General features: G+C 61.3%; 1 protein-coding gene across 1 annotated transcript; it reads right to left on the bottom strand.

The window, feature by feature from the left end:
* Positions 1 to 527: 527 nt before the first annotated feature.
* LOC125687782 (lysine-specific demethylase 5C-like) lies at positions 528 to 16,379 on the bottom strand (the record flags this gene model as incomplete). Its single annotated transcript, XM_048933045.1, is given in 36 exon segments — positions 528 to 648; positions 1,271 to 1,459; positions 2,003 to 2,202; positions 2,425 to 2,482; positions 2,754 to 3,175; positions 3,178 to 3,271; positions 3,592 to 3,726; positions 3,817 to 3,996; positions 4,098 to 4,236; positions 5,071 to 5,450; positions 5,997 to 6,034; positions 6,037 to 6,101; positions 6,529 to 6,563; positions 6,565 to 6,679; positions 6,772 to 6,875; positions 6,877 to 6,895; positions 7,015 to 7,196; positions 7,520 to 7,714; positions 8,507 to 8,626; positions 8,717 to 8,879; positions 9,201 to 9,384; positions 9,798 to 9,954; positions 10,040 to 10,159; positions 10,911 to 11,069; positions 11,461 to 11,520; positions 11,522 to 11,626; positions 11,629 to 11,654; positions 11,729 to 11,852; positions 12,253 to 12,279; positions 12,281 to 12,388; positions 12,814 to 12,885; positions 12,887 to 12,943; positions 12,945 to 12,983; positions 13,414 to 13,536; positions 13,646 to 13,723; positions 16,251 to 16,379. Coding segments are annotated over 36 exon segments (4,410 nt in total), but the record flags the coding sequence as incomplete, so codon positions are not given.
* Between the last annotated feature and the right edge of the window lie 5 nt (positions 16,380 to 16,384).

The following is a 16,384-nucleotide window of genomic DNA, read 5'->3' as shown; positions in this document are numbered from 1 at the left end:
ACGCTTATGCACCCTTAAGCCCCACCCACTTCCGCACATGCGCAGTGCCCAGGACCCGCCCACGTGGCGGCGCGGGGGTCGCTGCCCGCCCCTCCTCAGAAATCCGCATTTTTAACCTCCAAAGTTTAATAATAATAAAAAAAATCATAATACAATAAAATAAGCCCCCCCCCGACCCCCCCCGGTAGTGTCAGCAGGGGAGGGGGGCAGGGGGTGGACCCGAATTGACCCCCCCCACCTCCTTCCCCCCCCCCCCTCCCCCCAAGTCCCCCACTCCCCCCTCCAAATTCCTATAAAAAACCCGGCGCGAGGGGGGAGGGGGGGCTGTGCTGGTTGGGGCCCCCCCATTTTTAGGGGGGGGGGGCCCAGACCCCCACCTGTGTGTGTGTGTCTGTGTGTTCCCCCCTCCCCCCCCCGGGGGGGGCTGAACAATACAAAAGAAATCAACTCAAATAATTACATCGCAGGGCGGGGGGGTGGGGGGGGCTGTCCTGGTGGGGTGGCAGCGGGGGGGGGGGGGTGGGAACGACACGACACAGTGCGGACTGCCCCCCCCCTCCACCCTCATCCTCTGCTCTGTCCCAGCCCAACCCCCCGGGTTGGGGGGGGGGCACCTCCATGCGAGGTGGGGGCGGCGCGTCACGAGTCCTGGGGGGTGGGAAAAGGGGGGGGTGGAGGGGAGTGGGCAAAACAGACCCCCAAAGCCCTGCAGGGACCCCCCCTCATACCACCCCCACCTACCCCCATATATTGGGACCCACACCCCATATCCAATCCCCATAACCCCTCCAAGGACCCCCCCCCATTCTCTTTAAGACACCCCTCCCTCAAATATTGGGGGGTTTTTAAGGGAGTCCATAACAATAAGGTCACCCCCTACAGTCCCCCCCACCCTCCCCAAATAATGGGGTCACCTCTGTCATCCCCCAAACATTGCCTACACCCTTAAAAAAGCCCCCAAAATTGCACCCACTAAAATAACCCCCTCTCCAAAGTGACCCCCCCCAAAACACCGCCCACCCCCCCAATCCTCTCCCCAAATGCTGCCCCTCCCATATCCCCCAAATACATTGCCCACCCCCCCTTAACCCAAGCCCCTCCCCCTTAAGCCCCACCCCCCTCAAACCCCACCCCCTCATAAACCCCTCCTCAAACAATTCCTCCCCGCCAAGCCCCCTAAACATTGCACCCCCTTTAAGTAACCCCCCCCCCCCCCCCCACTGCTCCCTACACCCCCAAAATTTGGGTCTTCCCCACCCCAATCACTCACCCCTGGGGCGGTGGGGCCAGGTGGGGGGGTGCTGTCCCTTGGTGCCCCCCCCTCCGCCCCCCGGCTCCTCTTTGGCTCCAGCTCCTCCTTGGCGAGGGGGGGTCCGTCCCCCCGCTCCCCCCGGCGTTTACGGCGTCTCTCGGGGTCCCGACCCCGACCCCGCGACCCCCGGCGCTCCGCCTGCTCCAGCTTGGGGGGGTGAGGGGGGGGCACAGAGTTAATGAGAGCCCTCCCAGAATGGGGGGGGGGGGGGGGGGGGGGGCACAGAGTTAACGAGAGCCCTCCCAGAATGGGAAGGGGATGGGGGCAGGAAATGAGGAATTTGGGAGGTGAAAGAGGGGGATTTGGGGGTGGGAATTGGGGGGGGGGGAACACAGCATTAATGAGAGCCCCCCCAGAATGGGAAGGGAGGTGGGGGGAAATGGGGAAATTTGGGATGAAAATTGGGATGGGGGGAAAGAGGGGAACACAGTGTGAGAACCAGGGGAGGGAGATAATTTGGGGTCCTGGGGGGAACAAGGGGCCCCCAGAGCAGATTTTGGGGGGAGACTTAGGGTCAGCAAGTGGAGGATTTGGGGGTCCTGGAGTGTAGTGGGGGAGGGGAGGGGGGTTGTGAGGATTCCAGGGTGGCTTTTTTGGGGGTAAAAGGGACAAATTTTGGGGTGCTGCAGGAATCCCAGAGGTGCACAGGGCGGGATTTGGGGTGGGATTCAGGGGCTTTGGGGCTCGTACCTCGAGGAGGAGGCGGAAGAGGCCAAGGGGGGGCGGGCGGGCGGCCTGCAGCAGGCGCCAGATGCTGGTGGCCTCGTCCAGCGTCACCTCCAGGAGGTCCCCCTCCATCATCAGCTCCTCCAGCGGCCGCCGCGCGCCTTCCGGCAGCTCCAGCACCGGGCCGTGAAGCCGCGGCAGCGCCAAGCTCAGCGCCTCCAGCTCTGCGGGGACAGCAGGGGGACATGGGGACACTGTGGGGACACCATGGGACATTGTGCCATTGGGGTGTGGGGCCATCATGGGGACACTGTGTGCCACGGGGGAATAAGGATGCTGGAGCTCGTTTAGATTCCATGGGGCTCATGCAGGACCTATGGGGCTCCCATGGGATCTGTGGGGCTGGGATGGGACCCAGCGCCCCACACAGCCCCACCCCCACTCACCTGAAGGCAGGGGGCCGTTCTTCTCTGGGCTGGGGGCGTCACCATTCTCCACAGAGACCTGGGAGGAGACACGTGGTGTTATGTGGGGGTTCATATGATGTTACATGGGGGTCACGGCCCCGATGAGCAGCCCCCCCAGCCCCAACATCCGCCCTACAATCAGCCCGCGCCCCACACCTCCTCCAACCCCAGCTGTTGCCCCAACACCCCACCACCGACCCCAGAAGCCCGCTCTCAGCCCCACTCCCAGCCCCCATACCAACCCCACTCCTCCGCTCCCGGCCCCACTCCACCCCCTCAGCCCCACTCCCCCTTCTCCTCCCCCCCACCTTGGTCTGCTCGTTGCCCCGTGCCTCCCGCAGCGCGGTGCCACCGTCGCCGTGCAGCCTCTGCCGGATGGCCGCCAACCTTTCCATGGCTGCAGCCACCTCGGGGGAGGCCAGCAGCGCCCGCGCGCGGTCCTGCCAGGTGATGGCTCTCTCGGTCAGACACTGCAGGGCCTCTCCCTCCGGCAAACGCACCGGCAGCTTCTGCAGAGCCACCAGGAGGGCCAGGATGGTTTCCAAACGAGGGCGACGCGAGCGCTGGCACAGAGGGCACAGGAATTTGGCTTCCCATTCCCACCAGGCCGGGGAGGGTTTCTGGTTGGCCAAACGAGGCCAGGCCACGCAGGAGCCATGGAACCAATCTCGGCACAGCTGGCACTGCAGCATGGAGGGCCCGGCGGGCTGCCCGCAGACGCAGGATGGGGGGCCGGGGCTGGGGGGGCGGGTTTCTGAGAGTTGGCGTGGCGGAGGCGCTGCATCCCTTCCTTCTCCTTCTGCTCGCCTTCCTTGAAGGCCAGGATCTGCGGGGTGGGGGGTGGGGGGTGAGGTGGGGGGAGAGGGAAGGAGATATGGGGGGAGAAGGGAGGAGATATGGGGGGGACAGGATGTGGGGGAAGAGGGGGAGAGGGAAGGAGACAGGATGTGTGGTGGGAAAGGGGATGTGGGAGGGGTGGGGAGATGAGGGGATGCAGGGGGAGAGATTTGGGGCAAGAGGGGGATGTGGGGACAGATGGGGACATGGAGGAGTAAGAAAGGACACGAGAGGGAAATGTGGGGTGACGTGGGGCTGGAGGAGACCCCGGGGGGGGGGGGGGGGAGTTTGGGGTTCCCCCGTGCTCACCACAGCGCCGGGGTCACGCAGGTCCTGGGCTGACAGCCCCAGGCTCTCAGCATCCAGGCGGTACAGCCCCGGCTCCTGCCTCCATTTCAGCCTCTTGGAGCTGTCGGACCCAGCGTCAGCACAGGGACACAGCACCTATGGGAGTCACCACGTCACCGCCGCGTCCCCCGACAACCCCCAGACCCCCGACCCCCACCCCCGGGGGGTCTCCGCCGCCCCACCCACCTCCAGCAGGGTGTAGCAGGAGTTCTTTTTGAGGAAGGTCCTGGAAGCTTTGTCCCTCCACGAGTGAGCCGTGCCCACCTGCACCTCCAGCTGCCTCAGCTCCTCCAGGCGCACGGGCAGGTCGCGGCCCACGGCCACCAGCCCCTCCAGGTCATCCAGGCAGGGGTAATGATCCCCGTTCTGCTTCAAAACGACCCCCACCCCGCAAAAAGTAGGAGTTACAAGGAGTTAGAATGATGGGGTGGGGGGAAGGGGGATTTAAGGTGGCACGGAGCACGCACCTGGATCTCCTCCACATCAGCAATCCACGCACGGGCTTTAGCCAGCGCTTCCTTAAGGGCAGCGATGTTGGGGAGCAGAGCAGGGATATTCTCTGCCTCCTTAATGATGGCGGCCAGCGTGGCCGGGGGGTGCTTCTGCCTGTGGGGTGGAGGGAAAGGTGGGTGGGATCTCATAGGGTTGTCCTTCATATCCCCCGTGGGCCACCTTAAATCCAATCGGGGCCCTTCGTATCTCCTCTCCACCTTAAAAGCCATCTGGGGCCATGGGAACAGCCCCCGGACCCCTATATCCCATAGGGTCCCCTCTTACATCCTGTACGGGCCACCTTAAATCCTTAGGGGCCCTTGCTATCTCCTCTGGGCCACCTTAACTCCCCATCAAGGCCTTTCATATCCCTTTGGGACCACCTTAAAGCCCATTTGGGGTCACGGGGACAGGTGCCAGACCCCACAGAGCCTCTCCTTACATCTCATAAGGACCACCTAAATTCCATGGGGGCCCACCCGCCCTCCCCCCCAGTGCAGCCTACTTGAAATTCATAGGGGGTTCTTCATATTCTACATGGGCCACCTTAAACTACATAGGATCCCTTTAGGTATCAACAAAGCCACCTTAAATCCACAGGAGCCCTTCATATCTCCTCTAGGCCACCTTAAATCCCATCACAGCCCTTCATATCTCATAGGGACCACCTTAAAACCCATTCGAGGCCATGGGGGCAGCCCCCAGACCCTCATATGCTAGAAAGTGTCACCTTAAATCCCCCGTGGGGCACCGGGACCCCCCTTAAAAAAGCATTTTGGGGGTTGCCAAAAGGGAACTGGGATCCCATTGATGGGCACCAGGACCCAACTAGGACCCCCAAAAAGGGCACAGGACCCCCAGAAGGATACTGGGACCCCATTAATCATCACTGAGACCCCCCCAAAAGCCCACAGGACCCCCCTGTACCTCCCCTTCCACCCCTCAGACCTGGCTTCCAGACACATCTGCGCCTTCTCCTCCCAGCGCTGGGCGATGGTGAGCAGCTCCTGCAGTTCTGCCATGGCCACGTCCACGGCCGGGCCGGGGGCCACGGTGCGACCCGCCTGGATCAGCCCCCGCATGACGGGGAGGGGGACGCGGGCGCGGGGGGAGCGCAGGGTGGCTGTCACCTCCTCCAGCCATTGGCTCTGAGCTAACTGAAGTTCCAAACGCCGGCCTTCCGGCACTTCCACCCCCAAACGGGCGCCGCGTTCTAAAAGACCCCTTAAAGCCCCCGGTCCTGGGGGGGCGGCTCCGGGTTCTGGGGGGGTCGATTCTAAAACGGCACGGGCTTCAGCTTGGAAGGCTTCCACACGGTCCAGGAGGGCCTACGGGGGGGAGCGAGGGGGTGGTGAGCCCCCCCATGGGGGGTATAGGGGCATTGTGGGTGGGGGGAAGGGGCTGGTGGGGTGATGAGACCCCCAGAGGGAAGAGAAACATTGTGGGAGGGGAAGGGGATGGTGGGGGGGGAGGCCCCCCCATGGAGGTACAGGGACACCGGTAAGGGTAAAGGGACATAGGGTGGGGGGAGAATAGAGTTGGTGGTGTGGGGAAGCCCCACCACTGGGGTTACAGAGACACTGGGGAGGGTGAAGGAGGGAGGAAGGACCCATTTTGGGGGGGGGATTCCTCCATGGTAGTGGTGGATGGAAAGGCCCAGATTGGAGGGGACATATTTTAGGGGTTGGGGGGGAAGGACCCCATACTGGGGGGGGGGGGGGGGAAGAGGACCCTATGTTTGGGAAGAAACTGCTAATTGGGGGGGATGAATCCCCTATTTTTTTTTGGGGGGGGAGGGTGGAAAATATGAATTTGGGGGATGGGACACCCCCACAGTGGGGGGAACACCCCATTTTTTGTGGGGGGGGTCTCACCTGGACATCCCCAATCTGATGCATGACGCAGGGCAGCTGTTCATCTGCTCCAGGAACACACGGAGCTCCTCCACCGTCAGGGAGGGGGCAGGCAGCCTGGGGGGAGACAGGGGGGGTCACAGGGATGAGTGGGGGTGTGGGGATGGGAACAGGATGGGGACACAGGAATGTGGGGACAGGATGGGGAGAGCAGGAGCTGGGTGTGGGGACACCAGGAGCTGGGTGTGGCTGTGCTCCAGCCTGGGATGGGGACATGGGAAAGGATGGACATGGAATGGGACAAAGCAGTGACACAGGCAAGGGGGGCAGGATATGGGAATAAGGGGGGGGAGAAAAAGGGGAGCAAGAAGGTGGGGGGAAACAGAAAAATGGGGGCTGGGATGACAAGGGGGGTGGAGAGACAGGGATGGGGACAATGACAAGGAAAAGGGGGGGACAAGGAAGAGGGAAGGGGGGGGATGATGAAGAAAGGGGGTGGGGGGGACAACAGGGGGGAGGGGTTAGGACGAAGGGCTGGGGGGTGGGCGCCCACCCGGTCTCCTGGGAGCTGATGAGCCCCAGCGCCCTCGGAGACGCAGCGCTCCGCCTGCGCCAGGCAGCCCTTGAGGCGGTGCAGCAGCTCGTTCTCCGGGAATTTCCGCTCGCGCGCCTCCGACTCCAGCGCCCGCAGCTCCTCCAGCGCTGGGGGGAAAGGGGGGGAGCCCATCTATGGGGTGCCACCGGGACCCCACCGGGGTCCCCCCCCAACCTGCCCAAAATCGGGGTCACTCACTCGCGCTTGCGGCCATCCTCCAGCTCCAGGGCGATGCGCACTTTGTTGGCCCACGTGTCGAAGGACTCGGCGCGAACCTTCAGCTTGTGCAGCATGGCCGGCAGCTCGGTCCAGCGTGTAGCGGTACCTGGGGGGGACCCCAAAGTGAGCCCACGGCACCCCCACAGGTCCACCAAGACCCGCAGCCCCCCATACGGACACACCGGGACCCCCATAACCCCACAGCCCCAGCGCCCAGCTGCCCACCTGAGGTACTGCTTGCTGCGGGGGCACTTGCAGAGGTCGTCCATGTGGTAGAGGCAGACGAGGCACTGCGGGCAGTCGTAGCAGGCCAGGGCTGACAGGAAGCACGTGGTCTTGCATTTGTCACACTGCCGCTCGTCGTCGGGCAGCAGCTCGAAGGCCTCGCGTTCCGCCTCCGTGATGCCCTAAAATGGGGGGAGAAAAACGGTCTGGTGGGGAAGGGAGGGTAAAGGGTGGTAGGAGAGCGGAGGGGGGTCGGGTGGGTCCTGGGAGGGCACTGGGAGTGGAATGATAGGGGTTGGAAGGGTCCTGAAAGAACATGAATGATTGGAAGGGTCCTGGAAGGTCACAGAACCACAGAATGGGTTGGAATGGAAGGTCACAGAACCAGAGAATAACAGACAGGTCCTCAAAGATGACAGGCTGGGTTGGAAAGGTCCTTAAAGACGCCCAGCTTAGGTTGGAAAGGTCCTTGAAGATCACAACACGCATCTCCCAGCATCCTCACCTTCTCCAGCAGTGCCTTGCGGAGCTTGCGCTCCTCCTGCACCAGCACGAACATCTCCTTGTGCACAGCTGCTGCCAGGTTGAGGTCCAGCTTCTCGGGGCAGGCGGCCATCTTGCAGATGAGCTCCTCGTGAGAGAAGACGCAGTAGCGGCGCAGGCGGCGGTAATGCTCGATGCACTGACGGCCGGCGGGGAGCTGGGAGAAAGGGGGGGATGGGACCCCAAAAAATGCAGGGGGAGGGGGTGGGAGCACAGATGGGGCGTTGGGGTGGGAGCCCAATGCATCGCGAGTGAGTGCGGGGCTTTGTGCTGGGGCTGGACTGAGTTTGAGGGCGTCTGCCTCCAGTTCTGCAGGGATTTGGGGCCGTTCTGGGGGATTTGGGGGTTTCTGCCCTGGGTTCAGGGGGATTTGGGGCAGGAGCACAGCTGTGGTGTTGGGGTGAGGATCCCAAAGTAGGGATCTGAGTTTGAGGGTATCTGCCCCCAGTTTGGGGGGGGATCTAGGGGCTTCTGCCCTGGGTTTGGGGGGGGTGGGGCTGCTGGAAGGGCTCGCTCCTCATTTGGGAGATAAATTTGCGGGTGTTCTCATTTGGAGGAGGGGGTCCTGATTTTGGAGGCGGTGCTCATCCCCTGTTTGGGGAGATGTGAGGTCTGGTGAGGGGGGCTCAGGGTGTCCAGAAATATCTGCCCTGAGTTTTGGGAGGAATTTGGGGATGTTCCTTTGAGTTTTAGTGTGTTATAGGGTGTTAGGGTGTCCCAAAGGAAGAATCCCCTCTGTTTTTTAATGGAAGGGGGGGGGGGGGGGTCCCTGTGCTGCAATGCATTTTAGGGAGGGGTGTTCACATTCACTTCACCCCAAAACCCCCCTCCCACAGTTCAGGACTGTCGTGAGATGGCCCAAACACCTCCATATAATGTTCCGCCCTCCCTCCCCCCTCCCCCCCAGCCTCATTTTGGGTGGAATCAACCCGTTTTTGGGGGCTCTGACCCAGTCGGCGGTGCAGAAGTTGACGGCCTCGGCGAAGTTGTAGCCCTGGTTGAATCCGCTGTGATACGCGCGAGGGAAGGTGATGACAAACTCCCCGGCACATTGGTTGGTCCGAACCACCTGGGTAAGAGCACGATTTGAGCTTAAAACACAAATATTTGGGGAGCTGTTTGGGGGGGGGGAGGGGAGGGCACAGCCCCCCGTACTCACAGGGACGCCGTGGGCCATGAGGGTGTTGGGGTTCATGAGGGTGACGAGTTGGTGCAGGAGGTCAGGTTGGCTCTCAAACAGCTCCGGCGTCAGCTTCTTCATCACCTCCTCCAGGTGCTCGGCGGCGAAGGACGGCACGCCGTACCACGTCTTGGGTTCACCCCTGGGGAGAAATGGGGGTCAGGGGACCCACAGAGCGACCCCGGACCCACCTCAACCCTCCCCCCCCCCCCCCCGAAGAACTTCATCCTGTTCTAAAAGGGGGAGGTTGGGGTTGGACGCAAACTCTGGTCTTGTGTTGGAGCACACAGTGAGGTTGTGGTTGGGGGGCTCAGGGACACCACATCTGCTCTCACACCACACCTTGAGGTCAAATCTATGGGGTCATCAGCACCCCAAAAAGCTCATCACACATGTTGAGTTCAGCTCTATGGGGTCAGCATCACCCCAAAACCCCCCTCCTGCCCCACATCCAGCCCCCTACCAGTGGAGGTAGTTGATGGAGTAGCTCCAGTGGTCCTCGATGTGCCAGCAGAAGGCAGAGAAGACCATCCCCACGTAGAGCCACGGCACCTTCATGCCCGAGATGTCGGCGTTGATGTGGCACAGCACCGACTGCTTCAGCACCGGCATCACGTTCAGATTCCACCCGCTGCCAGCATACTCCTGGTGGGGGGACAGGAAAATTGGGGGGGTCCAACATGTCAATGTCAGCCCATTGGGGGGGCAGGGGGGGGGTCGACGTCAATGGGGAAGAAGCACAGCCCTCAAAAGAATGGTGTTGACACCGATGGGGTCAACGCTGCATTCGTGGTGGTGGTGTCACCTCAACGGGGTCCAAAATCAATGGGAAGAGAAATGTCAGCCTTGAGAGCAAGGCATCATCCCAATGGGGGTCAACATCAATGGAGGACCAACGTCATGCTCGAGGATCGGCACGACCCTCACGGAGGCCTGACATCCATCAGGATCCCGCTGTCACTCCAACAGGGACCACCAGGAACAGGGGCCCAACGTCACCCTGGAGGTGACAGCACCCCCCCACCACCCCCAACGCCTCCGTGGGGCCGACCCTCACCTCCCTCCTCGGGCGACAGCTTCCTCTTGCCATCGCTGATGGGGAACCCGCTGCCGAACTCCTTGGAGTGGATGTCGGCGCCATACTCCACCGTCACGTCCTCCTCGATGCTGTTCACCAACCGCCAGAACTCCTTCTCCACCAGCTCCGTGGGCACCATCTGAGGAAGGGGGACACGGAGGTGAGGAGGGGGCGGTGGTGGGGACGAGGAGGGGGGACACAGGGGGCCGTCCTGGAGGACCCACGTGGACGGGCATGTTGAAGTAGTCGGCCTTGAAGGAGTCGGCCATCTCCCCGAAGCTCTGCAGGGTGTACTCCCGCGTCGCCTGCTCGAAGCCAAAAGCCTCCGGAGGCCGCTTGCACTCCTTGGGGGGAGAGAAACGGGGGTCACATTCTGGGTCTGGAGTCCTCCAGAAGTGTACAATCAAATATGAGAATGTTATAATCACAAAATAAACAAGAGAATTAGGCAAAGCAGACTATGATAACAAAGGAGAATAAACAGAAGGCTTACCCCTACCCTGGGCTCACCCACAAAACTCCAGCAGAGCAGATCTCCAGCAGAGACCCTTCCCCCCTGGCAGCCAGCTCTTAAATAGCTCTAGGAGGGGGGCAGCCAGGCTCCACCCCTTCCAGCAGCACAGGTGAATTGAATTGCCTCCACCTGTGCTCCTCTGGCTGACTCAGTGCCCGCCCCAGGTGATCAATCAGGGGTTCAGGTTGTGACTCAGCAGCTCCCATATAAGGGGAGAAAACAATGGGTCGACAGCCCCAGGGAGAAGGGGAAAAGTGGAGGTGGATCCTCATCGGGGATGGAAAACAAGCGCGGCCCCAGGGGTCCCAAAGCCACGGGTAGTTGTGATTTGGGGGTCCTGACCCAAAGCTAGATGCCACCTGGGGTCACCTGGCCCACAAAGAGGACATAGGAGTCCCAACCCCACAGGTAGAAGCAATCTGGGGTCCTAAACCCCCTCAAAAAAAGGCAGAGGGTCCCAACCCCACAGACCGACACCACCTGGGGGTCCCATCCCACCCCATGGACGTAACTCAGTGCTCCCCCACCCCCCCCCTCAGCCCCATGGGGGGGGTTCTGGGGTCCCCCCGCCCCCTCCTCACCGCCATGACGCATTTGGGGCAGCGCCAGATGCCTTTGGGGATCTCGGGCAGGGGGGGCAGGAGGCAGAAGATGTGATAATTATCGTCGCAGCCATCACACAGCAGCAGTTTGTCGTCCTCGTCGCCCCGCGAGCAGATCCGGCACACGTAGGACTCCACCTTTTGGGGGCAAAATCCCTTCAGTTTGGGGTAAAACCGCTTCATTTTGGGGTACAACGGGTCCGTTTGGGGGCACAGTTGGTTCATTTTGGGGGCACAAGCGTTGATTCTGGGGGTACAACCAATTCATTTGGGGCACAATCAGATCATTTTGGGGAACAACCGGTCCGTTCCCCATCCATTTTGGGGCAAAACTGGTTCATTTTGGGCTACAACCAGCTCGCTTTGGGGGCACCCTGGTTCACTCTGAGGCACCCCCGACCCGTTCTGTGACACGCTGGCTGCTGTTTCTGCACCCTGAGCTCATTTAGGTGGCCACCCCCGGCCCGTTCCATGTTACCCCCCTCCTCCTTTTTTGGGGTGTTTCTTTCGTTCCGAGGGGGTCACTCACAAACTGGCTGTTGCTGTGGCTGCGACGCAGGCGCATGGTCATTTTGGTGCAGGGCTCTGGGGCTGTGCCTCAGCTCCTCTTTGCTCTCAGGATAAACTCGCGCTGACAGCGGCTCCGTTTTGCCTCAGCCCCCACAGCCGGACGGCTCCTCCTTCACCACCACGGGTCGGGGGGGCACTCGGGCCCCTCTTTGTCTGTAGGGTTAGGATTTAGGGTTACCAGTGAGGTCCTTTTAACCCCCCTAATTGGACTCCACCCCCCTCCGTACCTTTTTTCCGTAGGGTTTTGTCTTTGGCCACCAATCCCAACCCCAACATTTTGGGGCCGGCGCCGTAGATTTGAAGTTTTTTCAGCTCTGGGTTTTTCTCGATGTCCTCCTCTGTGGGTTCGGGCTGTGGGGTTTTTTTTTGAGGAGGAGGTCAGTGATGGAGCAGTCCCCAAAACTGGGGGGGGTGTTGGAATGTCACAGGCAATTTTGGGGGTCCCTAAGAGCTTGGGGGGGGAAAAAAGGACATCCCAGAAAACTCGGAGGGCCGCTTTAAGGGTCCCAAAGGGCTCCACAGGGTATTGGGAGGACCCTAAGAGCTGGGAGGGGGCATGAGGACGTCCCCAAAAGCCTGGGGGGGGAAATTTTGGGGGTCCCAAAGAGCTCCATCGGGTATCAGGACGACCCCAAAACCTCGGAAGGGCAACATGAGGGTATCCCAAAAAGCGCAGGATGGGGGGTAGGAGACTTTCAGCTTCCCCAAAAGCTTTTCTGGGGGGGTTGTTTATTTTTGGGGGGGGTCCGACCTCCTGCTGCAGACGCTTGGCCCGCCGGTCCATAGGTGTTGAACTTGGAGGGCTGCACGGACTGCCGCAGAGGGATGCTGTGGGGTTTGTACTCCCTGTCCTTCTCTTCGCTGTCGAAGGGGCGAGCGGTGCACTGCTGGGGGGGGAAGGGGGGGGAGGGAGAGAGGTGAGGAATCCCCCCCCCAAAACCCCAAAAGTCATTTGGGGGGGTGGGCAGCACCCTGAAAGCTTTTGGTTGGGATGGGGGTAACGATGGCTGGAGGACTTGACCTGATTGTTCGGCTCAGATGAATGGGAGCAACGTCACCCCAAAATCTCATCCTGTACCCACTGGGGGTTCAACATCACCCCCAAATCCCCACCTTACACCTTCTGTAGGGCCAACATCCCCCAAAATCCCCACCCTACATCTTTGGGGATAAACATCCCCCCAGATCCCCACCCTACATCTTTGTGGGCCAAAACTCCCCCCAAATCCCCACCCTCCACTTCCCTTAGGCCCTCCAGCCCCATACAACCCCTCTTTTTCACCCACTCCCACCCCCCCAGCCCCTCACCCACCAGGTTGGCCCCCGACTGGTACATCTCATAGGGATAAATGATTCGCTCGTAGTGGGCACGGAGCAGGGACCCCGATGTTCTTCCCTGATGGGTAGGAGAGCCTCTGTGCCACCCGAGCCCAGCGCCGGTCCCTTGCAGATGGCCTCGTAGCCACCCTCCTCCATCACCACCTGTAGCAAAGGGAGGGGGGGGAGTCAAGGGGCATTTTGGAGGGGGACCAACTGTACCTCCCCCACCCCAATAATCCCGTGCTCCCCCCTGCACTAAAGCCATACCCCCCCCCCATAACCCCCTGAGACCTCCCAGCATTAAGGCCATGCCCCCCCAAAACCCTGTGCCTCCCCAATAACTCTGCGGCACCCCCAACCCTGTGTCCCCCCCCACAACCCCATGCCCCCACACACCCCCGTGCCCCCCTACCTCTATGCCCCCTCCCCATACCCCGAATAACCCTGTGCCCTCTCCCATACCCCTGTGCCCCCCCCCCACAATCCCATGCCCCCCCAAATAACCCCGTGCCCCCCACATACCCCAATCCCCCCCCCAAATCCTGTACGCTCCCATAACCCCATGCCCCCCCCCCCCCCCCCCCCCCCCCACCTTGCTGAGGCTGTAGAGGTCCAGGATGCGCCGCTCCACGTTGGGGATCTTCAACGAGGAGCCCTGGATCTCCCAGAACTTGGCGATCTGGTCCAGGTAATTCAGCTTCACCCGAGTCTGTGCCTGTGGGGGGGGGGACGGGGACGGGCAGTTTTCAAGCTGTGATCCCCTTCTCCCCTCCATAATAAAGACTTTGTGAAGATTTGGGGGGGGGGGGGGGGGGGTCTCTCACCTCCAATTCGTTGAGGCGTTGGATGCGGGGGGTGAAGCGGAAATTGTCGACCTCCACAGCGAAGGGGGGCTGCCAATCCTGGGAGGGGATTCATTAATGAGTGGGGGGTTAATTAATAAGGGGAGGTGTTTATTAATTGGGGGGTATTATAGAAGTGTGTGGTAATGGGGGAGGAAAGGAAGGGAGAGCTCAGGTAAATCGGGGGCCGGCACAAATATGGGGGGGGCACAGACCCACGTAAATATATTGGGGGGGGGGGGGGCAGCACAACACTGATAGCCCCCCCCCTGCTTAAAGTCCTATAGAGAAGAGCCCAAACCCCCCCTCCCCCAACCACCCCCCCACCCTAACGGACACACGCAAATGACCCAAATTATGGGGGATGGAGGGGCGGGGGGGGTGGGCAGTTTAAATTGAGGGGGGGGGCATCCACGTGCAGCCCAAACAGAGGTGATTTGGGGGGGGGCAGTGACATCACCATGGCCCTCCCCGGAAGCCACGTCACATCCCCCCCCCCCCCTTCGCAATAACAACACCTTATTAACTTTAAAACGAAGCCCCCCCCAGACACAATAATAAACCCCCCTTTGCCCCCCCCCTCCCCTCCCCCGCTCTGTGCCGATACACCGCTCTCACCCACTCCCCCCCAAAATAAAAACCCACAAAGGGAAATGAATGACTGGGGGGGGGAGTGGGGGGGGGGGCAACCCTTCCCCATCCATCCCCCCCCAAATTTAATCCCTGTTGGCCCCAGCGGAGCACAGACAAAGGCTCAGTGCTGGCAGCCATATTGGCCACCGCTGTTGTTATTGTTGGGAGGGACGGCGGAAGTGGGGGGGGGCCACGCATCGATGCCCCCCCACCCCCACGTGTTTAAACTCCCCCCCCCCCCTCCCCAACCAACCCCAAAAACTCTGTTGCAGGAACGAGGGGGGGAAACTCACAAAACTGCCCCCCCCCCCCCCCCCCCCCAAAATCGGAACTGCCCCCACCCCAATACAAACAGACCCCCCCAATACAGAGCCCCCAGAAGCAGCACCCCCCCAGAAGATGGTGCCCCCCCCAAAGGGGCACTGAAACCCCCCCAAAAACTACAAAACGACCCCCCCCAACGAAAATAGGAACCCCCCCCAAAGTCAATGACTCCCCCTCAAACTGCACTTACCCCCCCTCAAAAAGCAACGAGCCCCCAAAATACACAGTGCCCCCCCCCCCCCAAAAAAACGCACTTAGGGCCCCCAATAACCCCCCCCAATAACCCCCCTCTTAACACACTTCCCCCCCCATCCCTTCCAAATCCCAATAACCACCCCCCCCACCACGCTTTAGCCTCCCCAGGACCTCCCCAAAACCTCAACCCCCCCCCCAAAACCCCACTTTAGTCATACCCCCCTAAACCACAACAAACTCAAAACAGCAACACATCCCCCCCCAACAACACTCTGACCCCCCCCCAAACCTACTATGAACCTCAATAACCCCCCCCAAACCCCAACAACCCCCCTCCCCAAAGACCCCAATAAACCTCTCCTTCCCCCTCCCCCCCCCCCCCTCCAAAACCCCATCAACCCCCTCCCAGGACCACAACAATCCCCCCCCCCAGAATGACAACCCCCCCTCCACGACCCTTCAGCCCCCTCCCCCCAGACCACAATTTAGCCCCCCAAACCCCTCCCAAAGCCCCCCCCAAACTTCATCAAACCATTCAATCTGACAACAACCCCCCCCTCCCCCCAAACTCCCTCAAACCCCCCCCAGGATCACAACAGTCCCCTCAGACTCCATCAAGCCCCCCCCCCAAACCACACTTCACCCCCCCCCTCCCAGGCCCCTTCATTCAAAATCCCCCAGGTGACAACAACCCCCCTCCCCCCCAAAACCACACTTTAGCCCCCCCAACTCCTCCCCCAGACACCATTAAACCCCCCAGGATCACAACAACCCTCCCACCCCCCAAATCACACTTCAGCCCCCCCAACCTTCCCCAAAACTCCATGAGACTCCCCAGGATGCAACAACCCCCCCCAAGCCCCCCCCAGTATGACAACAACCCCTCTCCAAACCCCCATCAAACTCCCCCAGGATGACAACAAACCACCCCCCCCCCATCACACTTCAGCTCCAACCTCAACAAACCCCATCAACCCCCCCCCAGAATGACAACAATCCCCCCCCCCAGAACACACTTCAGCCCCCCAAAACCCCATCAAATTCCTGAAGATGACAACCCCCCCAGACCACACTTCAGCCCCCCACACCCTCCCCAAAACTCAATGAAACTCCCTAGAATGACAACCTCCCCCCCCCCCCCCCCCAGATGACAGCAACCCCCCCTCCCCCTAAACCACACTTTAGCCTCCCGAATTCCATCAAACCTCCCCAGGATGACAACACCCCCCCCAGACCCAATCAAAACCCTCCAGAATGACAAACACCCCCCCAAACTCCATCAAACCCCTCAGGAGGACACCCCCCCCCCCCCCCCCAAAACCACACTTCAGCCCCCCAGACCCAATCAAAACCTTCCAGAATGACAACCCCCCCACCCCAAACCACACATCAGCCCCCACACCGTCCCCGTCCCCCCCTCCCCCCGGCCACACACCGCAGGCGGGCGGATCTTGCAGATGCCGCTTTTCTCGGCTATGGGTCGGATCTTGGCGATGTAACCCAACGGGTCTCGGAACTCCGCCCAGCTCGGCTCGAATACGGGACATTCCGGGGGGGGCAGGAAATCTT

The sequence above is a fragment of the Lagopus muta genome, unplaced genomic scaffold (assembly GCF_023343835.1).
Source record: "Lagopus muta isolate bLagMut1 unplaced genomic scaffold, bLagMut1 primary scaffold_209, whole genome shotgun sequence".
Taxonomy (NCBI): domain Eukaryota; kingdom Metazoa; phylum Chordata; class Aves; order Galliformes; family Phasianidae; genus Lagopus; species Lagopus muta.
The sequence above is the reverse complement of the archived record's forward strand: the minus strand, read 5'-3'. Positions and strand labels throughout refer to the sequence as shown.